The following is a 23,069-nucleotide window of genomic DNA, read 5'->3' on the forward strand; positions in this document are numbered from 1 at the left end:
ACCTTTGCAACCAACTCAAAATAATAGTAATGGCAACACAACATATCTGGCAACAAATAACTGAATAACATTTTAATTGCTTTAGATGGAATCGCCACAAAATTAACAACTAGTTTACACATACATAATCACTACAAAAACTAAGCTTTAACTAAATATTTGTATAGATGCTTGTGCGGTTACCAGATCATACAGTCACATGGAACGAAATGGAAAGTTATTTCGACGATTATCCAGTTATCAACGACTCCTTAGTTTAAACAACTCTCAAACTTTATACAAATATATATAGAGCTATATAGGTGTATATATGTATAAGCATAAGCGTTCTACAAAAGGTATCTAAAATATCGTATCGGTGTTTTCGTAATTGCGGTCCCAATATCCTCCACTATATTGCCAATCGTCTGTTTTTGTATGGGGATTGTGTACGAACTTGAACCATCTACAATAATAGAAAGAAAAAGTTAATAAGTTCCTTAGAGATATAGTAGTGTTTATTACCTTGGTGTCCAGTCATCACCATGGGTGGATTTTCGTTGTTTTCGAGTATGTCTCTGTTTCTCTTCCAGACGGGTCTTCTCCTTGGACGCACCGTCCAAGTTTCCTTGCTCCAGGTATAGTATATCAGGTCGCAATCGCGAATCGGTAGGGCATAGTGTTAGCGGTGGTTTCATATTTTTATCCAAAGCATTAAGCTGCATAGCAAAATGCGTAAACTGGTAATACTGCAATAATTGTAAATTATATATTAAAAAAATATTGGAAATATACAAGCTCCACTTCCTACCTCATTACAATTGGATGGCCTAGGTTTACAGCTCCACAACGTGGCAGAGTCTGGAATATCAAGTGAGTAAGCGGAATCACTTTTTGGTATATCCCCCTCTTGCTCCATGGGTGGATAGCTATCGTTCTAGAAGATGGACAATTATGAGAGACATTCCAAGATAGAGTAGAAGTATTCAAAACTTACATCTTGAATCGATAGACTTCGAAATGAATTCAACTTAAAACTATTCAATTTCGAGAACATTTTCTTTGGCGTACCATTGGGCGAACCGTCATAGTCGTCATTCTTTCGAGATCCTTGTCTCAAATATTGGGTATAGGAATCGGCAGAACAGCATTTGATGAACTCCGTCCACTTACCATATAAAAAGAACAGATTTTTGTCCCTAAAAAAACAAAATCATGAATAAAAGAGTAATAATATAGATTCTGCCTCAGCTTACGTGGAATCTTTTACGAATCCCTCGACTCTATGCAAGTTTTTAGCTCCTGATCCAGCAGACTTGAAAGTGAGATCTGCCACATGGCCTGTAGTATGATTTATGATCTCCATTTTGCCATATTGCTCTATCCAAAGTCGTCCGACAATAATGTTATGAACACAACAATTGACATTAGTCCAGGAATAGGTCTCATTCCACCTAAAGTACAGGATTAAGGGTTAAGAGCTTTTAGGCTTCATTAAATATTAAGGGTGTATACTTACTTGGGAAACTCAATGGTTACTGTTCCTTTGGGATTCACCTCCACACTCTTGCCCCAGAATTTGATTTTGGGGCAAATGGAGCCGTAGAACTTGAAATTCTCGGATTCCGCATACAGAGCTGAAACTGGCGGATGATGGGAGACTTGTTCGCAAACGATTCGGTAGTCATCTCTCTGGAGCTCGTAGGTTTCTCCCAGAAGCGGATTGAAGGGCTTGCCCAACCGCTCCCAGTTGGAAGCCAAAGCGGAAACCGCAAAAGCTAAAATTCAATAATGATGATAAGTAATATATTTGGAACTATTACTAATGGGGAACTGATAACACCCACCGGCAACGTATTTCATCCGGTCCGCCGGATCGTCTTGTTGGGCTGCTTCGGTGAGCAATTGTGCGTACTCCATGTATTCACATAGCCTCTGGAGGAAGCTCAGCGGTTCGTTCAACATCACTGGCATGGTGATTTTGCTCAGATCCTTGCCGATGCAGTTCTTTAAAATGGCCCAGATACTAACCTCCTTGCGGGAAATCATCGGAGCCGGAAGCTCAGTTCTGGAAATGTTATTTTTCAATGTCAGATGAGTAATTCGGTTAACTACTTAACTACACCCACCTCTCCACATGTTCACTACAGTCGCCCTCAGCCATATTTGCTACTATATTTTTTTTGTCGTTCTATTTTTGGGGAATTGAGTTTCCCAAAACAGATTGCGGTCGTTGAGGTTTAATTGATTGCCAGTTGACCCTCTGCTATGGAGGCATAAAAGTTAACGCTTGGAAGGACAGGTGGTGGTGGCGAGGTGGTGGTGTGAGGTGGCGGTCCAAAATCTAAAAAAGGTGTAAGCTTATTAATCGCGATTAGCCGTTGAGTTAAGATTGCAGAGCATTCTATTCCATCCAATGTGTGAAATTGTACGAATCGACATCGGGAGCAACAACAAATGAATAGTCTGTTTTTGTACCTTTTGTGTGAGGTTGCTGTTGTTGCGATGGAACAAGTGAATCTTGTGACCAAATGCTGACTGTCATTCATTGATTTTTCTAACTCTATAGATCGCTGTCATTGAGGTTTTTTAATGGTTTTGAGATCCACTTTGTTTCCACTTTACATTATGACTAAATTGCACCTTTGTGTATTGTTATAATTGAGGTGTTTGCGTTTTATGACTAGCACCTACTTTAATATTTAAGCTTTTGGCGAAAATTTAATCAATACTGATAAGAAAGCTTTGCGTAGCTTTCCAAGAGAACCAGCTAGCTTTTCCCAGGGTTGATTTTGTCGAATCGATTTGGGAATTTGAATATTTGGCGCGAAACTGTAGAAACACCCACTCGTAGAATTGTCTCGTATTCAATATACTTCTGATTTTTAGGCTATAAAATATAGACATTAAAATATTCCATTTCTGTGAATTCGTTTTCTGTGAAGTTTATTTTCCAACATGTTTATTAATTCAAAACACCCACTTTTATCCCTTGATAGCTGTTTAATCAAAGCACCCACATCCCACCTCCCATTTTTTCATTACAAAACACTTCTATTTAAAAACACCTGAATAAGTATATTATTTTTAGCCTTGGCTAGATGAATTCCTCTGTTGGTGAAGGTCAATCACATTCTAATGATCTCGTGGGTGGCTCTGTCGAGTCAACCGATTAAAAATAAACACTCAATTTCGAACGGTCTTCGATTTAATTAACCAGATAATATATTTATATATATAGAATTCGGATGTTGTATAATTATTTATATTCCATATATACAAGAAATAAAAACAACATTCTCGCTTAACACTACTTCGGAGCTAATTGACTAAAATGTGGTGAGCAGTTCCTCTTGGATGCTATTCGATCGAAGTAGTTGAGTGGGAGTGGGTCCTCCGGCGACCGTGTTCAGGACCTTGGATGACGTAGCGGTGGCGTTCTTTAGGTCATGGTATTCATCGCAGAACGTCTAAAACATGACAGCCGAAAGATTTATTAGCATCAGATTAAATTAGCAGGTTGTTTTTATTTCGGAAAGAATGTGGGAGAGAGGTGAGAATTTATTACCTTTAGACGGCTGCCCAAAAAGATGGCGCGTTCGCGTTTCCTGACCATGTAGTCGGAGGACATGAGCCACCTGTGTTCCAAGCAATCTTCGGTGTATGGTCGTTTTCTGAATTTAATGAGAGAGAGATTGGGAAGAGATATTCAAAATTTTTAATAACCTTGTCATTAGTTTTACTTTTTAAAGATATGAAATATTTTGTTAAAGCTTTGATTTTAAAATAGATTATCGATTAAACGTTTGTGACAGAAATTATAAATAGAAACTTATTGAAATATTATTTATGATCGAAAAACTCACGTGGGATGACGCTTGAAGAGCAGCATAATGAATCGTGTTGCTTCTGGGGTCACCTCCTTGAAGAGATTCTCAAACCTGTAACGCACGAAGGAGATGTTCTGCTTGGTCTCGTACTCGTCGCCGCCGCGGAATGGACTGCATCCGGATAGGAGTAGGTAGGACAGCACGCCCACCGACCAGATGTCACTCTGCGGGAAGATCGGTTCGTCGTTGATCATCTCCGGGGGCTGGAAGTCCAGCGAACCGCAGGGAGTGACCTTCACGCCCAGCTTGTTGACCTTCTTGGCCGAGCCAAAGTCCACCAGTTTCACCTGGATGGAGCGAACCGAGGCCATGACCAAGTTATCGGGCTGGATGTTCAAGTGGCAGTAGCCACGCCAGTGCAGATACTGGAGGGCATCCAGTAGCTGAGTGATCACGGTGGCCACCATCTGCTCGGAGTACTCGTGGCGGCTGCTGAAGTAGGTCAGGACATCGGCGCCCTGCAACTTCTCCATCACAAAGATGGCAATGGGGACGTTGAGGGGCTTGTAGGCGGCAAACAGAGCCGGAATCCTCTCGTGACGCAGGGTCTTGAAGTTATCGAACTCGGCCACGACATTATCCTCGTTCTCGTCGGTCACTTCCAGAATCTTGGCCACCACAACGGTGTCGGTGGACTTCTGGATGCCCTTCACGATGGTGCTGAACTGGCCGCGGGCAATCTCCGAGATGAAGCTGTACTTGTCGCTTACGGAGGAGTCGGTGACCCAGTTGGGGGGCTCCCGTTCGCAGTGGTAGTCGGTGTGAACGCGCTCCTCCTCGGGCACCACCTGCTGCCCGTTCTCGGTGAGCTGCTGTAAATGCTTCATGGCCTTGGTGATGTGAATCTTGGGGGCATCGGCACCCACAGTCGAGGCGGCCACCGGGATGCCCATCTCGCTCCAGCCGATGCGGTTCCTGGATGCCAATCGGAATTGGTAGCTGGTGTTTGGCTGTAGGTCGTGCAGTAGATAGAATTCGTGATCGATGTTGTCCGCCACCGTGGTCCAGGCATCGCAGTTGCTCAGCTTGTACTGGAGGCTGTAGCAGAGCACCGTGGAGTGTCCATCATCACGGGGCTGCTTCCAGCGCAGCAGAATCTCTGTGCCACTGTTGGCGGATATCTCCGGCGAGTCGGGGGCATCGGGCAGGGTGGCCACCACAATGCGGCATCTGGCCACAGTCTGGCCCACCTTGTTGCGGGCCACCACCTTGTAGACACCCACATCGAAGTGCAGGGCGGGCTCGAAGCGCAGGATGGAGCGACCATCTTCATCGACGGAAATCTTGATCCTCTTGCTCTCGGACAGTACCATGTCGTTCTTGAACCACTGCACACATGGCTTGGGATCGCCCACAGCGAAGCAGTGGATGTGACTGGGCTGATTCTCGGTGATGGCGATCGTCTGGGGCTTCTCCCGGAAGAAGGGCGGGTAGCCCTCACGCTGGGTCTCGATCATGGCTTCCGCCTCGGTGTACTCATCCAGACGTGGTCCCAGCTCTGTACGGAGTCGTCGGATGGAGTAGGAATCGTTGGCGGCGTACATGCTGATGCGGCTGCGAGTGCGCTCGTCGTCGATCTCCTCGTCCATGATGTCGGTGAAGCGACGTCTCTCACGGATCACAGGAAGCTTGAGGGCAATTAAGTTAATGGTTTAACATATTTTTGAACATTATATATTGTTAATGATACACTTACCGACCAATCCACGGAATCGTTCAACGCAAACGACGGAGAACGACGGTGAGCCACCTTCATGTACTCACGCAACCTCACGGGGAAGTTCACGTCGCGCAATTGCAAGAGATAGGTATCGGGGCCATACTGGTAGCTATAAAATAAATCATTTATACACAATATAGGAGTAATAATAATTACTATTATACTTACTGACTCTCCGATTGAATCAAACCCAGCTCGTAGTCAGGATGCAAGTACTTGGATACGACTTCTTCGCGCTTGGCCCTCTTCCTTGGCTCCGGCAGAGGTTCTGGAGTATTCTCCGGAGTATAAACGTGACCGGGAGGATAGACCATCTTGGAGGGATGCTGGAAGCAGCCGCTGAGGCGGCGCCGGCGGAAGTAGTTCTTGCACGAGGCATTGGCATACCAGTCCCTGAAGTGGTCGTAGTAGTTCCTCAGACGATCGGTGCGGATCTGGTAGTCGTGGTCGGTGATCTGGCGATCCAGCATGAAGAACCAGGGGTGCTTCAGAGCCGTCTTCACATCCATACGCTCTTCGGGGCTGTAGAGCAGCAGGCGGCTAATGAAGTCGCGGCCATCGTCGGAAATGTGACTCCAGATCTCGTCCTTGAAGTCCCAACGGCCCTCGCGAATCTTGGTCAAGGTCTCCCTGTCGTCAATGCCCAAGAAGGGGTTGTGACCGCCGAGCAGGACGTAGGTAATCAAGCCCACGGACCACATGTCGTGGGAGAAGTTAACGCCCTCCTTGTTGACCACCTCGGGCGAAACGAACTCCGGCATGCCGTAGTCCAGGGTGGACAGATTATGCTTGTTGATTTTGCGGGACAAGCCGAAGTCGGAGACCTTGATGTAATCGCCACCCACAACGGAAATCAGCAGGTCCTTAATCTGCAAAGAGATGACAATGTATCGACTAAAACTTTCGGAGGATATCCAATGTTACCGTAAGACCCATATGGCCGACTCCCAGCTCGTGCATGTGCTCCAGACCCCACAGCGTCTGCCTGATGTAGTGGGCAATATCCCTCTCCGTGTAGTAGTCACGTCGCAGGAGATTATCCCTGACCAGCTCTCCGCCAGCTGCCAGCTCCATAATGAGAGTGACACTGCGGTCGGTGTCGTAGGCGTCGTACGGACGGATCAGGTTCTTGTGGTTGAACATATTCATCATCTCCAGTTCGTTCAGCATGAAAGGACGCAGCTCGGGACGACCGTACATGATCTTGGCGGCATAGTTGTCGCCAGTGGCCCGCTCCACAGCGTGGTAGGTGATGCCCTGGGTACCGCGTCCCAACTCGTCTCCGATGTCGTATTTGTCCTGGTAGCGCAACTGCTTGGAACGCACATACGGATGTCTTCCGTAGGTCTTGTAAATGTACTGGTCCTCGTTCTCCTCAATGTGCACTGTAACTGAGGTGCTAATGGAGCCGGCAATGTTCCTGGCACTGATCGAGTACAGCCCACCGTCCTTGATAATGGAGTCTTGAATGGAGAGCACATAGATATCCGGGTCGTAGGAGCTGATCTAAAGGTTTCAAGAAACAAAGATGCATTAGCTATCAAAAATTAAATGAGAAAATTTTTCGTGCTTACCTTAATTCTTGAGGATTCGGCAATTGGCTTCCAGTCCTTGTACCAATGAACTTCGGGTAGCGGAATGCCCACCAGCTTAGCCTCGATTCTTCCATTCTTACGGGCCATGATGAAGGTCTCGTCCGGTCGCTTCAGGAATCTAGGATGCTCGGCAATTTCCAGCCTGACCCTCTGCCTGGCCTCTCCATGCTCATTGGTGGCCACGGCTTCGTACCAGCCCACATCGCGGTCCAGCATACTAGGTTACATTTTAAAATTAATATTTTAAATACAAATTAAGTCATTTTGAAGCTCACCTATTGACAAAGAGTGTAGCCTGACCATTGCGGGTGTAGCTCTGATCGAATCTGCCTCCCGACTCAATAATCATATCATCAAAGTAGTACGTCATCTTGGGCTTGGGGTAACCATAAACAAACCACATCAATTCGGTGTTGTGTCCCTTGACTCCGTAGCTTATATCGTTCTCTCGAAGGAGGAATCTAAAAAAGGGTGAACAAAGTTATGCTAATGAATATATATACGATTTAGGACAAGCCTCTCAAGGATAGGATGGAAAATGGGGGGAAAAGTCGAAATCCTGGATTTTACAAGGGGGTCCATCAGAAAAAATCAAAAAATGGGGATCGAAAATTTTGTTTCGAGATTTTGATGCAGATTGAAGGAGAATGGAACTACAAATCGTTCGAGGTACTCCGCTCAAGGATCGGATGAGAATTGCCCAAGATATGGGCTTGGTTTGGGGCAAAAGTGGAAATCCTGGATTTTACAAGAAGTCCATCAGAAAAAATCGAAAAATGGGGATCGAAAATTTTGTTTCGAGATTTTGATGCAGATGGAAGGAGAACGGAACTACAAATCGTTCGAGGTACTCCGCTCAAGGATCGGATGAAAATTGGCCAAGATATGAGCTTGGTTTGGGGCAAAAGTGGAAATCCTGGATTTTACAAGAAGTCCATCAGAAAAAATCGAAAAATGGGGATCGAAAATTTTGTTTCGAGATTTTGATGCAGATTGAAGGAGAATGGAACTACAAATCGTTCGAGGTACTCCGCTCAAGAATCGGATGGAAATTGGCCAAGATATGGGCTTGGTTTGTGGCAAAAGTCGAAATCCTGGATTTTAAAAGGAGGTCCATCAAAAATTAAGGATGCGAAATTAAGGACTTACTGAGGAGCCTGTGCCAGACCATCATGGGGCGGTCTCTCAATATCAAAGTCCTTGGGGAAGTAGGGAGAAGTTTCAGGCCTGAAGTCAGTTCCTGGCGGCAAGTAGGTGTATGTTTTCGGTGGGTCTGGCACCAATTTTTGCCTAGAACAAAAATCGATCAATTAATAACTCAGGAACTACGATTAGAATGATTGGAATCCCCACCTATAAGTCTGGGTGTAGGGACTAGGGTCGCTCACGCCAAATTTGTTTTCAACACGAATTCTGAATCTGTAATCCCTGAAGGGTTCCAGGTTACGGATATCGCAGGCACAGCTACGCACTCCAGTTCTTAGAGTACGCCATTCGCCATCAGGCAGATCCATCATTTCGATCTGTAATTTAAGAAAAATATATTGAAAAATATATCTAAGGTAGAATATTTTGAAGCAACCTGATAAGTGATGGGATAGCGGGGAGTCAGAGGAACCGATGGGTTCCAGGACAACAACAAATTACGATCGGTCATGCGGGAGATAATAGGACCCTCCGACAATGGTGGTGGAGCTCCAGACTTTTTGTACTTCTTGAAGTCGGTGTACTGATCTTCCAGAGGCTTCTGCTGACTATCCAAAGCTAAAAGTTAAAATAAATAATTATTAAATAGTTATTAATGAATCCTCCGTCACTTACAGTCATAGAAAAGCTCAGCATGGCAGATATCATCTCCGTAGGGATTGAAAATACGGCAGGAGTAGCGACCCACATCGTATTCGGTCACGTTTTTGATGGTCAGTCTCAGCAGACCATTGGGCTCCACATCGATCAGGAAACGGTCCGAGGGGAAGAGCTTCTGGTCGTTCTTGAACCACTCCACCTCGGGCTCCGGATAGCCAGTGGCGCAAGCCGTGAACTTGGCAACCATGCCCTCGTAGATATCGCAGTCGCCGATCTTCTTCAGGAATACTGGAGGATCCGAGCGCGAATGTTTCTTGCTAAATGATGAAAAGAGGACATTTATTACAAAACTACATTAATTGAGGGTTCTAATAGAATCACTTACATTTCATTGACAATATCCAGGCGTCCCTGGGTGATGTCCTTGCCCTCCCTGTTGCTGGCAATGCACTTGTAGACACCCTGGTCCTCCTTCTGGCAGTTGTTGACAATCAACATGTGATGATCGCCATCGTTCTTGATGCTGTACTTGTCGGACTTGGGAATAAGCTTGTCCTGGAAATACCACTCCAGATCCGGGTAGGGAACACCGGACACAGTCACCGGAATCTTGGCGTTGTTGCCAAACACCTGCTGTTGGTCGGAAATCTTCTGGGTGAAAACAGGAGGCTTGTAAACCTTGCGGACGTTGGCGTTGCAGGCAGAGGTGTCCTCGCCCAAGGGATTGGCCAAAAGACAGGAGTAGTTGCCGGAATCGGCAGCCTCGGCCGGCTTGATGCTCAGGCCGATGTGCTTGCCGTCGCAGGTCATCAACAGGCGCTCGCTGGGAGCCAGGGTTACACCATCCTTGGACCAGATTACCTCGGGCATTGGGTTGGCAATGAACGGAGCGGACAGCACCAGTTCCTGACCCTCGTCTGCGTTTACATCCCGAAGAGCGGACACAAACTGAGGAGCCTCCTCAGCGGCAGTTTCATCAGCCTTGGGTGCCACATAAAGTTTCGCTTTGGATGCAGTGGAACCCTCGGGATTCTGGGCAATGACCTCGTACAATCCAGAGTCATTGGGAACGGTCTTCTCGATAATCAGGCTGACACTGTTGTCCGGATTCTCCACAATGGCCACGTGGCTGGGATCGGGCTTGATTTCATGCCCGTTGTGGAACCATTGAAGCTTCGGTTTGGGGAAACCAACCACCTTGACGTCCATCTTGACGGGGAATCCCTCGATGCTGGAGGAATCCTGCAGCTCGGCCACAAAGGCGGGCTTCGATTCCTTGGGAACGACTTCCACTTTGGAGACACCCTCGACTTCTCCGCCCTTATTGACAATCACACACTTGTAAAGTCCAGCATCTAGTGGCTGAGCCGAATCAATGCTAATTAATTTTAAGAAAATATCTATAAGCTTTTGATTTTAAAATTTAAATTAAACCCAAAACTTACGTCAAACCGATTTGGCCATTGGGATTATTGATGAAGTTAATCTCCGGGCTGGGACGCAGCTGCATGCCATCCTTGAACCACTTAACCTCGGGAGCTGGGAAGCCAGTGACATGGGCTTCCAGCTTCAGCGGCTCGCCAACCACAACCTTCTGGCCGGAAATCGGCTTGAGGAACTTGGGCTGGATCTCCTCAGCTGTGGGTTATTATTCAGTAATTAAAAATAAATTCCACAAAATTATCAGAAGACTAACGTTTAACAGCCACAGCACATAGAGCCACCTTCTCGCCGTGAGGATTGGAGAGGATTAGTTTGTAAGCTCCCGAATCGTTGGGCTGGCAGTTGGTGATCTCCAACTTGACCAAACCATCTGGGCTTGTGGAGATTTTCACGCTAGAGAAGTTAAGTTGTAGTTTAAATTTAAAAATGTTACGAAATGCAAGAAACTAACCCCTCGCTGGGCTTGACTTCATCTCCATCCTTGAGCCATTGAACGGTGGGCAGGGGACTGCCATCCACACAGCACTCCAGGACCAGAGGCTCACCCTGCAGGACATCCAGAGCATTGTCCAGTTTCTTGACAAAGCTGGGAGCCAGGGCCAGCATTCCCAACTTGAAGGGTGCTTTGGTGACGCCAATCTCATTGGTGGCCACGCAGGTGTACTGGAAGAATCAACCGATTAGAGAATCCATCGTAGATCTTAGAATACTATTCTCCTACCGCTCCCACATCGCTCTCCCTGAAGTTCTTGATGTCGAAGACACTCTCGATCTGGTCGGAGCCCTTCTTGGTGTCCTCCTTGCTGTAGAGCTTGTCTTTGCTGGGCTTGTTCACAGCCTCGTAGTTGATGGGCTTGTCGTCCTTGAACCACTCAATGGTTGGCAGTGGCACACCATGAACCAGGACCTTTGTGGCAACGGGCCTGTAGTCGTGGATGCTTTGGCTCTCGGGCTGCACAATGAAAGTGGGCTTCTCCACTACAAAAATCAAAGAATATGTAGACAGTCCTAAGAGGGGGGCAAGGATTACTTACCCAACACATTCAGGTTAAAGTCCACAGTGGAGCGACCCTCGCTGTTGGTTGCCGTGATGGTGTACTTGCCATCTTCGCTGGGGGAAACTGCCTGGAAGACCAGACGATATTTGTCGGCGTCCACGTCGGCAATGACCTCGCAGTTCTCGTTGTTGCAAAGGTTCTCATTGCCCCGGGTCCAGGTCACCTTGGGCTTGGGATTGGCCTCGACCAGAGCCTCAAAGCAGATGGTGTCGCCCGGCAGGCACTTGCGGTCATCCAGTCCAGATATCTCCGGCTTGGCCAGGACATCGATCCAGCCGCTGGTCGCCAACTCACCGTACTTGTTCTTAACCTTCAGTTCATAGCGTCCGGAATCCTTAATGCCAGCTGCAATGGTAAAATATGTTATTTAGTTTACTTAAATTTATAGTTTTTAATCCTTTGTTTTTACCTTCAAGGATATTCAGACTGGCAGTGTACTGAACCAAGCCGTTCTCGATGTCCTTCTTGTCAATCTTCAGCTTGAGATTGTTGCTCTCCTTCACTGGCTGGCCATCCTTGAGCAGGACAATTTCTGGAGTGGGATCGGCGGTGAAGGTAACTGGCTCGGAAACCTTGTCGCCCTTGTTGACCTTGATGTCCTTCAGTCCAGGTCCGGCGGTTAGAATGGGCTTGCGGTACTCGGCAATACCTGAAGGATATTATTAAAATAATACACAGAATTTTATACATTTATCTTCAATCTTACCTGACAAGGACAGCTCTCCCTGATGGGATTTCTCGCCACACTTGTTCTGCACTACCACCTTATATTCACCCGCATCCACCATGTCCAGGGACTCCACTTCCAGCTTATAATGATCCTGTAAAGCGACCAAATTAGAAAGCTTCGCTGGAACTTAAAGTCAACAAAAACAAACCCCATCTACGGTAATGGAAGTGTGCTTGTCCGGCTTAATGGGCTTTCCGTCGTGGTACCAAATGGCCTCCGGTTTGGGTATGCCCGTGGCTATGACCTCGTACTTCAGAGGAACACTCTCGAAGCTGTGCTGCTGGAAGACATCCACGTGGACGATTTCCGGAACGGCTACAAAAGTCAGATGAATTAGAACCCGAACAGGCTAGTCAATGGGGCATTCCCTTAATCTCTACCATTAGGTATCTGTACATAGTTAGTTTCATGGTGCACTTATCCTAAAATCCTTTTTACATCATCGCCAGTAGCCGTACTCAAGATTCAGATAGTCTGGACAAACTTGGAGTCGGTTTACAAGTTTAAATCTCAGTTTTTATTGCCTCGATGCTCGTGCAGTTGTTATTCTCATACCTTACCATTAAATAGACAAAATGCTCTTTAAATCCGCATTTCTGACACTTTGTTATTACTTTGGGGTTCACTTTGTACAGTTTTGGATGAGGTGGAGTATGTGGTTGATATGTACAATGAGCATGCTGGTGATCCTGTCAAGCATCACCATCGAAATGATCTTAAGGGGTATGAGGTTAGGTGTCGTTTTGGGGGTTAATACACATATACCCATTCCGGTACTCATTGATTAGATTGATTATTGGTTGAATGCATTGAAAATGGTTTTGGTTTACCCCCTTCTTCAGGTGCTTCGGTCGTGGCAATAGTTGTTTTTGTTACGGTCTGGCCCAGGGACAAAGAGTCGCCAGCTACATCAGAATTGCATATTGAAGACGGTAGACAAGGTTAGATGTGTGTTTTGAGAAAAGGGGACCTCGCAGGGCATTAAATAGTAATTGTTTTAGTTATACTCTCTTTTTTGCTTATATCCCAGTAACCTTTTGTGTCCTTTAACCAGTAATTGAGATCCTGCCAATGCTCAAAGCCAAAACTATACTCACTTAAAACAGCCACCTTGCAGGTGGAGGTCGTCTCGCCGATAAAGTTGGTGGCCTTCATCTCGTAGGTGCCAGCATCTTCAGTTCTGGCCAGGTTTAGAGTCAGATAGTAGTTCTCGATGCGCTGGGTATCCCGAGAGATTTTGATGCGAGCATCCTCGTGAATTTCATGCCCATCCTTGAACCTAAAATGATAATTAAAGTTAGAATTTGAAATGTGATTTAAACTCTAAACCTACCATTTGATTTTGGCCTCCGGCTCGCTGTAGACCTCGACTTCCAAGGTAAAGGATTTACCCTCCTGGACCTCAATGTTCTTAAGACCACGCTTCACCTTGGGTTTGCCTGAAAATCACATTCCTTAGACCTCCGCAATGTCCTTTACTTTACTATCTTACAGTTCACAGTAACCACGCAATTATCCTCGAGCTTTCCATAGTCGTTCATCAGCTTGCAGGTGTAGGTGCCCTGCATGTTGGTGGCCGCCTGGTTCAGGATCAACTTGAAGTCGTTGCCCTCCTCGACGTGACGGAAGTCGTTCCTCTTCTCGTCGATTTCGATGCCGTCTATGTACCACTTGGCGTGAGGACGCGGATAGGCATCCACACCGACCACGAGCTCCACATTGGAGTCGCCTTCGGTCACGGTGATGTTATTCAGTTTCCGGGTAAACTCCGGGGTGCACTTGATCAGAAGATCAGTGGAGCTTGTAGCCGAGCCGTGCTCGTTGGAGGCCTTGACCGTGTACTTTCCGGCATCCACCCGAGTGGCTCCCGTGATCTTGAGAGTGTAGGCGTTGCCGTCACTGGTCACCGTGTACTTGGAGTCGGTGATCTTGATCTCGGTCTCGTCGTGGTACCAAATCAGCTTTGCCTCCGGATACGCGTCGATGCGCACCGTCATCTGGACATTCTCCTTCTCCCCGTGAATGTACTCGCTCTCGAAGTGCTTCACAATCACCGGCTTGGACTTGACCGTACAGCTCCAGTACTCGGAGGTTTGGCTAAGATCGTTGGTGGCCTTGATGGAGTAGTTGCCCGCCTGCGAGAGCTTGATCTCCTTCACCTCGACCACGACCTTCTCCAAGCTCTTTCCGATGGAGCTAGAAGAGATCTTGACGTTGCTCTCGGTGGTGACGTCCTTGCCGTTGTTGGTCACCTGGACGGTGGGCTGCGGGAAGCCCTCCACTTCGATTTCCATCTTGATCGTCTCGCCGGCAGAGCAAGTAATATCCGTGATTTTCTTGATTTTGGGAGGAGCTTGAGAAGTATTTTGGAAAGGTGTTAATACAAAATTATAAAAAGGAATTGAAAAGTCTAAACTTTTTTAAAAAAAAGTTTATAAAAAACTTATGAGAACACGTCCTACGAAGTACTTTATTTTTACCTTTCACCACCAAATTAATGGAGGACTCATCCTGGCCCAACTCGTTGATAGCCTCTATGGTGTACTCTCCAGCATCCGCTGTGCTCACATTCTTGATAACCAGAGACATGCTCTGCTCATCCTCGTACATGAACTTGTGCCTGTCGTCCACCTGGATGACCTCACCGTCGTGCTTCCACTGCACCGCCGGCTTGGGGAAGCCCTTGCACTGGAGCTCCAAAATGGCCGAGCCGCCGATGCTGGCGTTCGCTTCGCGGTGCTCGATCACCAGGGTGGGCTTTTCGGGCTCCCGGTTCAGGGTCTGAATGGCGCCCTGGACCGAAAGCTCGGCACTGCACGAGATGTTACCAGTAGAGGTTTGGGCAACGCAGGTGTAGATGCCGGCATCCTCGGGCTTCACGTGCTGGAAGACCAGGGCCAGGGAGTCCTCGTCCTCGCCAAAGAGCACCTTGAATCGCTCCTCGGGATCGAACTCCTCGCCATTGCGCTTCCAGCTGAAGACTGGCTTCTCACCAGCTGGCAGGATTTGTCCACTAAGTGCGCCAAATGGATTTTTGTCCTCTAAAGATTTCAAGAGACTTAATGAGTACTAAGTCTTTTAAAGGAAACTCTCCAGGACTCACCCACTGTGGTGGCCACAGCCTCGCAAGTGGCTTCTCCAAACTTATTCGTGGCTTTGCAGGTGTAGGTTCCAGCATCCGACTTCTGGACATCGGCAATGACCAGCTCATAGAAGCCCAGATAGTCCTTCTCCCGGATAATTTGAATGCGTTCATTGATCTCCAGGATTTCCACGTTGTCCTTGAAGCTGAAACACAAAGGAATGACTATAAACCCGTTGGAGGGTCGAACTCAGGACTTACAATTTCACTCTGGGCTTGGGATCACCCTTAATCTTGATCATGAAACGGAACAGAGTGTTCTCAATCATTTCAGCATCCTTCAGGCTAACCAAAAAGGCTGGCTCAGTATTGGTTTTCGATTCATCGAGTCCAGCAACTAGAGGATTAACATAAAAACTGTGGTATTATGATTAATTTTTTGTTAAATTGTTAACCCACCTTGACCCACAGCAAGTTGAGCCGATACAGTTGTTGTCTCGGATGCAGACTGAGCCCGAATGGTGTAAGTTCCGGCATCAGTTTCGCTGTAAAGAGGATAATAAAAAATATATCCTTAATAGACCTTAAGGTGGATGGGACTTCAATTTCCAACCTGCAATTCTTGATGTCCAAGCGGTAGGAGTTCATTGGAGCTGCAGTTTGGGTAATGCGATCAGCCAAACGATCTTCCAGCGGCTTGTTGTCCTTCAGCCAAGTAACCAATCCAGGCTGATCCTTGAATTGGATCTCAAAATGCGCAGTCTCTCCAGCTTCAGAGATTAAGGATAATTTTAGGAAAATATTCACACATACTGGACATTAACTTACGGTCCACTTGTACGCTCTTCAGCATCTTCACCACAACGGGCTTGTCGACGGAGCGAAGGGGTTTGTCCTCTTGGAGACGGGACGATGACCGGATTCCGGCACGAGATTCGGCGACCGAGTAGGAGGCGCGACTTTCCGCACGACTTTCGGCACGGCTAGCTGCCCGGCTTCCTTCTGTTCGGCCGGTGGCCAAAAGCGATGAACGGGCTTCGACCTTGTCAATGGAACTGCGATCGCGCCGAGAGCTTATTCCATACTGAGATCTCTCTACGGTGCTGTCGTAGGAGGTACCCCTATCGTAGTCCCGGGTCCTTGAGGAGGCTTTACCCAGAAGACGTTATTAGTTAGATTCACGAGGATGATTTTTAATTCAAAAATAGTGTATTGGTGTTTTGTTTTTTGACATTCGAAAAACCTCTAGATTTTCGTAGAGACTTTAAGAAGTTTTCGGAATAACCAATTTGAATCAAGGAACGAGCAAGGATTGGAAAGAATAGGCTTCAATGTAGGAACATAGGTAGTCACAAGATATGTATTAATTATACAGAAATGTTTGTATATCTAAACATTGAAATAGCTGATAGATAGATTTCAAACAAAGTTATTTACGATCAACTCAACAGACATAGATGTGTATATAAGGTATGTGTAGATGAAGGACAAGACAGACATGATATATAATCGATAAGTGATACATTTAAAGTTCATTTGAAGGCCTTCGCTTACAAGGATTGTATCCAATCTAAAGGAGACATTAAGTTTATTGACTTTATGAAACGCACATTCAATTCAACATGGGAATCCATTAAACCCGGTCAATACACACAACGTATTTTTTATATTTATTTTTTTGACCGATAGTGGCATCGGGTTTCAACTTACTTTCATAGCGCCGTTTGGAGTAGCCAGAATAGCCAGAATAATAATCATCCATACCACCGACGCTTTGGCCCCTGGCTTCAAAATCGGCACTTGGCTCTCTGAAATCGTCAGCAATAGACTCAGTATAATCGCCTTCGAGCTCAAAAATATTAACCGGCTCCTCAACGATCTCGTAAATGGGGCGTTTTTTAACGGGCGGGGTGAAAATGTGCAGAAAATCGCGAGCTTTTGCCTTCTGGACCGTGTCCTGGGCATAATTGGTTGAGTCCTTAGACTTGAGCACCGTATTCTTAATGCTGCGAATCTTTTGCTTGGCATTGCGCAGCGATGTGTCCGAAACGGACACATCGTAGATGCCCTCGAAGAAATTTTGCGTCTTCTGCTCTAGACTCTCAGTATGGACTAGAACGCGTTTGATGGTCGGCGGCGGGGGCGGGGGCGGTGAGGGGGGGCGTGCCTTAACAATTAGTATCTCGATGGTCGTTTCATAAGCGATGCAGGGAAGCGGCTGGAAGAAGCCAGGCATGCGCGTAAAGTTTGGCGGAATGGGCGGCGGCGGGGGGCCAGACTGCTGCAAATGCTGGTTAACCCCATTGCGATCGCCGGCGATATTGGCCAGGCGATTGTTCCATATGGTTAGTGAAGCGTGGTCGGTTATGTTAGCGGTGTACCCCGGCGATCGGCCCTGCGAACCCCCCGGCACGGTGTCGCTATCCACCAGGGATTCGCTGTAGCCGACAATGTCTTTCAGTTCGATGGGCTTGTGCTTGGTTACCACATGGCTATCGGAGGTGTTAACGCTATCTACGGGACGGTAAACTTGGATCTTTGGAATCGAGTATGGTGACGTTTCTCTGGCTTGCTTCACTTCATCGTCTTGCTTACCAATCTCAAGGGTCTCTTCCGCGACCTCGACTACAACCTCTTGCCTTATCGACTGACTAGACTCGATGCTGATAACTTCTTTAGATTCGGACACAGCCTGTTTGGTTTCTTGGACTTGGACCTGGAGCGGTGCCGCTGTTTCGGGCTGCTTCGGAGCTTCGACTTCCTTGGAATGTGAAGCTGGCGGGGGCTCCTTGACAGGAGGAGGAGAAGGAGAAGCAATCACAGGCTCAGGCTGTCTGGGAGGCGGAGAAGCTTCTTTGACGGGAGAAGCCTTTTTAGCGGGGGTGGCCTCCTTCACAGGAGAAACCTTCTTTGCCGGAGCAGCCTCCTTTACAGGTGTCGCCTCTTTGGGAGGTGCCGGAGGCGGAGTGGGCGCACTAGGTGGCGAAGGAGCAACTTCCTTGATAGGAGCTTCTTTGGCTTTTGAAACTGTCTCAGGTGGCTTGGCCACGCTCTTCACCTCTTCAACTTTGCTTTGCACCTCCGAACTGGTCTTCACCTGGGAGCTAGAGATCTGAACGGATTTCGAGGACTGCTGCTTCTTGTACAGCTCTATGGCTTCCTGTTCGAGCCTCAGCAGTTCCTGCTGTTCAAGCTGAAGGCGCTCTTTGGTCTCCTTGCTCAGGAAATAGTTCTCGGCCACATCCGAGGGCCTAACACTCGATGTCGGATCGTGGGCCTCGGCCCGTTGCGGAAGATGGAGTAGAAGCTCACTTTCGGTAGCGATTTGTGAGGCATCGACCTTCAGGTCATCGGCATTGTGCTCTTGCAGGGTTACGTCCTGATTGATATGGCTGGATATCTCATTGAACCAGGTCAAATGGGATTCCGGGCCGTGGGGCTTAAGGTTAAGCGGAAGGATCGAGCCGGCGTCTGGTGTTTTGAGACTCAAATGGATTTGTTTCTCGTCGGCCTTGTGCTCGATGTTGCACAGGGGGAGCTTAACGATGTTTTGCAAAATAAATACGGACCGGTTCTCGGTTATCTTACGGACCTTGGTCACCAAAATGCGTGACTTAAACAGGAAGCAGTAGCGATCGTGAGCCTTGCCGTCCTTATCAACGACGGTGCACCACTCGTGGAGGAGGAGGCGACCCAACTTGTAGATGTTACCCCGACAGCCCTCGATGCTAGAAAGATATCTATTGTCGTAGGCCCTACTGGGCACACTAAGCATTAACTCTAGAGCCCTCTCCAAGTCTTTAACGTTCTCTTTCAAGCTTAGCGAGTACCTAATAAAGTCCTGCGAAAACAAAGATTAGCGCAGCGCATGGTGATTGGATTAGACTTGGCTTTTGAGATATATAATAATCAGAGATAGAGATAGGGGGCGGACGGATTAAACACTAATTAAACACGGGGAGGATAATGCAGAAGGGATTAATAACGCCAAACCTTGAACAAAAGTTGATAGTCGTTTATTCTCTGGATGGGGAGTTTCAGGTGTTCGGACAGAGATTTATCGTCACCAAGTTGTTTTGAAAGTTCCTGCAATACAAAAATAATTCATATTTAAGTAAGACTATACCAATGAATAAGATACGTTCCCGGGCAGTGGCAAGGTCACTGGACTTTTGTTTTACACGGAATTTACACGAAAATCTATATCTTAGTATTGGGAAATGAAATAATACAATAATATTTATTGTTGGTCGCAGATTTTTGGTGGTTTTCTGCATCCGCTAGTCTAATGAACATTGTATGTTCACAGATACAGTCGAAGCACATCATTTCTCTATCTCTCTCCTATGGGGTTATTTTTGGAACGATGTTTAAAAATTTATCACTTGTTGCAAAAACGGATATGTGTGCGCTGGTGTCGGTGAGCGATTTTCTATATGCATGTATGTACTTTCGGTTTGGAAAGCTAAACGTTCGCGGCGGGTTCACCACGACATTCACAAATCTCTACATATACTTTTTCTAAATACTATTTTTTTCGAATATTAGTATTCAAATGTTTGGAGAGATTCACACTCGACTCTATGCTCGAATATACATAGTTTTTATTCACTCTGTGGCATGTTAATATTCACGAAACCACAACGAATATTCACTGCTGAACCAATTTCGAAATGAATGAGTAGAAGTGAACTCATTAAAGTCAATGTTACAATATTTTTTTCGCCAGTATATATTTTTGAACACTTTTAGATGTGAGGTCGAATATGTGGGCTGAAGAAAAATTTTCTTCTCATATATTTATACATTTATAAATGTATACGTATTAGGCGTATCGTTTAAATATATAAATTCTCGCTTAGTAGAATTTCGGAAATGTTGCATAACGGGAAACGTCACGAATATTCACACAGATTGATTTGAGAAATGGTTTTTCTTTCAACACATTAATTCCATTATTCTGGATAATTCCAGCGCTACATAATCACACACTTTCTGCATAAAAATAATAGGTTCATAGAGTAGCAAATAATTTAAACTGGATATCAGATACTGGAGGAGATATTACTCCAAATAATAATTGATCTAATTAGTAGGACAAGAGGGAGACCAAAAGTACCTAAAGCGAAACGGTTACGTATATGAATAATTAGCACGACACGACCGCCAACACTACTCGGAAGCAACTGAAAACTGCAAAAGCTTTAGAATTGAAAAGCGTCTGCCTTTAAAAATAAACTGATATTCTCGCACATAGCACACGCATAATATTTGAAGATGATTCCAACGTTTTGCTCAGCTTCAAATTTATTCAATTCTCTATTATTTTTGATTTCAACCCACAATTACAGAAAACTGAAAACCGAAAACAGAAAACATAAAACGAAATCTCATTCGATTTGGCAAAAAGCCTACAAATTTATTTGCCGGGGAACGATCATCCAATCATTAAAATTCTTTTAATTTCTTGTAATAGAATACTTACTTGAAAGTATTTCCTGGCCTCCGGATTAGTGGTCAAGTAGTCCTGAGCCAAGGGCTCGTTTTGGCAGTAAACCACATGCTTGTCAAAGTCCCTTTCCAACCGCAGAAAGGTCTTGGCCACCATATTCGTCTGGTTACTGTAGCACTTGAGTCCTTCCTTGAGCACACTGCAATTCCAAGTGGTTTTTATTCGAAGTTCTGACAATTTTCTTTGGCTTTTCCTTACTTGTTGTGAAATTCAGCTATTTGAAGGAAATTACAGAAGATAATATCCTTGTTGTCCCGCACGGATCTGGGCACTATCGGCTTGTCAATACCCTTTATGTACTTTTCAACCACATGGAGCAGATCCCTGGAAAACTCCTCCTCCGTCTCCACCAGCTCTCTAAGAATTGTTCTAAAAGATGCAAGTACTAGAGCATTTCATATCCCTATTTGATAAGCAAGAGAAACGTACTGTTTTCTAAACTCTGCATCCCCAGTTTCTTTGCCATTGGAGCTACTCATGGTTGGATTAAATTCTAGGATCTCTATTGGCACCCAGCCCTCCTTTGGCGTCTCCCCACTATCGAATATTCGTACAAAGCATCTGAAAATTGTATTTTCTATTACTACACACGTTCTAATTGCTGAGAATATTTTTGACGGCCCAATTACCTTGATTTTTCTGCAGATTTTGTGCTTATAAGCTCCACCAGATCTCCGCGGGAAACACTGATCTCATCGGTGGCCTTCGATTGGGCCTGATAGTCGCGGTTTACGAAAACGATATCCGCTACCTGTCAATTAGAGCCGATAGACCATAAATAATTTATCGGAATAGACCGTTAACAAGATTTTTCGATAGAAAAATAACAAAACTATCTTGTGTTTTGATTTTAACTACTTTGAGTCGTACAGAAATAGTTTTTATGATAGTTATATCCACAAATAGAATGATCCCTTGCTTATAATATTAAATTGCACAAGAACCGGAAATGCCTCCGATATTTCTTAATGATCATCAAGATTTATCGACTCGTTCTCATAACACATTCACCGAGAAGCCCAAACAAAAAGTGGCTGTGCAATATTTAGCTCGTTAGCTGAAAGTCTATTTTGCGTTGACATAGACACGCGGGCATGGCTCGGCTATTTATTTCTTTGTCCAATTTTACTGAGTGCAAAGCTTAATGCAGTCGAAAAAACAGCTGATTTCCCAGCGAAAGAGCGGTATTTTGTATCTCTTTCGAACACAGGGTTCTATACTTCGGGCCAATGATCCGAAACCACAGTGAAATCCGCATATATATATCCGTGTATATATCAACAGGATTCAAGAGAGATTTTGGGTTTTATTATAATATTTTAAAATCTTTTTTTAGGTTATCATTTTTATTAGAATCACTGGAAGCTTATTCCTTAAAGGACATATTTCATAACACACCACCACAATTTGTCCAATTTCACTTTCAAATTTGTCACTACACTAATTTATTTCGAAAGATTTCCACCATATTTCCAGCTGTCAAAAAGCATGGAAATTATTAACTTTAAATCAAGTCAAGCCAAGGACGATCACTGTATGTATATTGTGTGTTGAAGTGTCACACATACACTCGGTTGCACAAATGTATTAATAAGTAAATTTTGGCACATGTTCATACACATATTTGTGGGTATTTTTCATTTTTTGGACACGCATAACTTACGGTATCCATTGCTGCTTTTAAGATTGATCGCTTGTCACTCAATTAACTTCACTCACTTCATAAATGAAACGCACATTTGTACGTCTACGTAAAAATGTATTGCATAACTTATTACTTTCAGCAATTTCGAATTTTATTTAAAATTTAATTTGCACAGGATTTTTGGCAATCGGGTATGTATGTATTTTTGAGAGCCCAAAAAATATCGATCGTTAGAACACACTCAATTCGAATTCGTTTGTCATAATTTAATCGGTCGAATGAATATGCCGATGGGTTGCGGGACGGCGGGGGCCGATTTAAATGTAGAATAGGTTTCGGTTTAAATTTAAACTTCCGTCGCGTGAAAAATAAAATAATAGCTACTGCGTGCAGATACCAATGATTTTAACTGCATCCCGACAACTGTACGACTGATCGATATTTGCTGATCACAACAAAAGCTCCCCTCGAAAAAATCGTTTCACAATTTAAAAATAATGCACATGCACCTAGAAGTGTATGCATGTGTCTAGCCATGTGCATAGATTCAGCTCATCTACTTAAATACTAGCGAGCGTTTTTCTAAAAGTTTATAAATTCGGCATAGAT

The 23,069-nt window shown here is 45.4% G+C and overlaps 2 protein-coding genes across 7 annotated transcripts; both read right to left on the bottom strand.

Moving 5' to 3' along the window:
* Positions 1-45: 45 nt before the first annotated feature.
* Positions 46-2,733, bottom strand: LOC6494902 (oxysterol-binding protein-related protein 2). Its single transcript, XM_001959425.4, has 9 exons — positions 2,458-2,733; positions 2,109-2,323; positions 1,827-2,047; positions 1,499-1,757; positions 1,236-1,433; positions 977-1,178; positions 791-916; positions 505-728; positions 46-445 (listed from the first exon to the last, which is right to left on the bottom strand). The coding sequence occupies exons 2-9, from the start codon at positions 2,141-2,143 to the stop codon at positions 343-345; spliced, it is 1,368 nt and encodes a 455-aa protein (XP_001959461.1). The 5' UTR covers positions 2,144-2,323; positions 2,458-2,733; the 3' UTR covers positions 46-342.
* A 436-nt stretch (positions 2,734-3,169) lies between these two features.
* LOC6494901 (obscurin) lies at positions 3,170-22,896 on the bottom strand. Of its 6 annotated transcripts, none has more exons than XM_014907578.3 (38): positions 22,479-22,896; positions 21,445-21,566; positions 21,245-21,376; positions 21,014-21,184; positions 20,789-20,954; positions 19,297-19,389; positions 17,014-19,144; positions 16,132-16,452; positions 15,917-16,073; positions 15,763-15,848; positions 15,565-15,700; positions 15,325-15,509; positions 14,702-15,262; positions 13,714-14,574; positions 13,555-13,660; positions 13,319-13,500; positions 13,052-13,126; positions 12,370-12,536; positions 12,198-12,312; positions 11,901-12,140; positions 11,468-11,836; positions 11,155-11,411; positions 10,885-11,096; positions 10,687-10,826; positions 10,436-10,628; positions 9,376-10,368; positions 9,006-9,307; positions 8,767-8,948; positions 8,538-8,707; positions 8,334-8,474; positions 7,460-7,645; positions 7,164-7,401; positions 6,514-7,095; positions 5,758-6,458; positions 5,566-5,698; positions 3,846-5,497; positions 3,548-3,653; positions 3,170-3,449 (listed from the first exon to the last, which is right to left on the bottom strand). In XM_014907578.3, the coding sequence occupies exons 1-38, from the start codon at positions 22,485-22,487 to the stop codon at positions 3,309-3,311; spliced, it is 12,714 nt and encodes a 4,237-aa protein (XP_014763064.1). In that variant the 5' UTR covers positions 22,488-22,896; the 3' UTR covers positions 3,170-3,308. The 6 variants fall into 6 exon arrangements, with proteins under 6 accessions (XP_014763064.1, XP_014763062.1, XP_001959462.1 ...); XM_014907576.3 differs by having other exon boundaries at positions 17,899-19,144; positions 22,479-22,895; XM_001959426.4 differs by lacking the exon at positions 13,052-13,126.
* Positions 22,897-23,069: the final 173 nt, after the last annotated feature.

Source organism: Drosophila ananassae, chromosome 3L, assembly GCF_017639315.1.
Source record: "Drosophila ananassae strain 14024-0371.13 chromosome 3L, ASM1763931v2, whole genome shotgun sequence".
Lineage (NCBI taxonomy): Eukaryota > Metazoa > Arthropoda > Insecta > Diptera > Drosophilidae > Drosophila > Drosophila ananassae.

What these genes read in the sequence shown, in the direction of transcription:
- LOC6494901 (XM_014907578.3), bottom strand. An exon ending in TTGCGTGGTTACTGTGAACT is followed by an intron (nt 13,661 to 13,713) that starts GTAAGATAGTAA and finishes TGTGATTTTCAG; the next exon opens with GCAAACCCAAGGTGAAGCGT. An exon ending in GCTACACTCTTTGTCAATAG is followed by an intron (nt 7,402 to 7,459) that starts GTGAGCTTCAAA and finishes AATGTAACCTAG; the next exon opens with TATGCTGGACCGCGATGTGG.
- LOC6494902 (XM_001959425.4), bottom strand. Translation starts at nt 2,143, where the DNA reads ATGGCTGAGGGCGACTGTAGTGAACATGTGGAGAG. An exon ending in GTAACCATTGAGTTTCCCAA is followed by an intron (nt 1,434 to 1,498) that starts GTAAGTATACAC and finishes CCTGTACTTTAG; the next exon opens with GTGGAATGAGACCTATTCCT. An exon ending in GAAGTCTATCGATTCAAGAT is followed by an intron (nt 917 to 976) that starts GTAAGTTTTGAA and finishes TCCATCTTCTAG; the next exon opens with AACGATAGCTATCCACCCAT.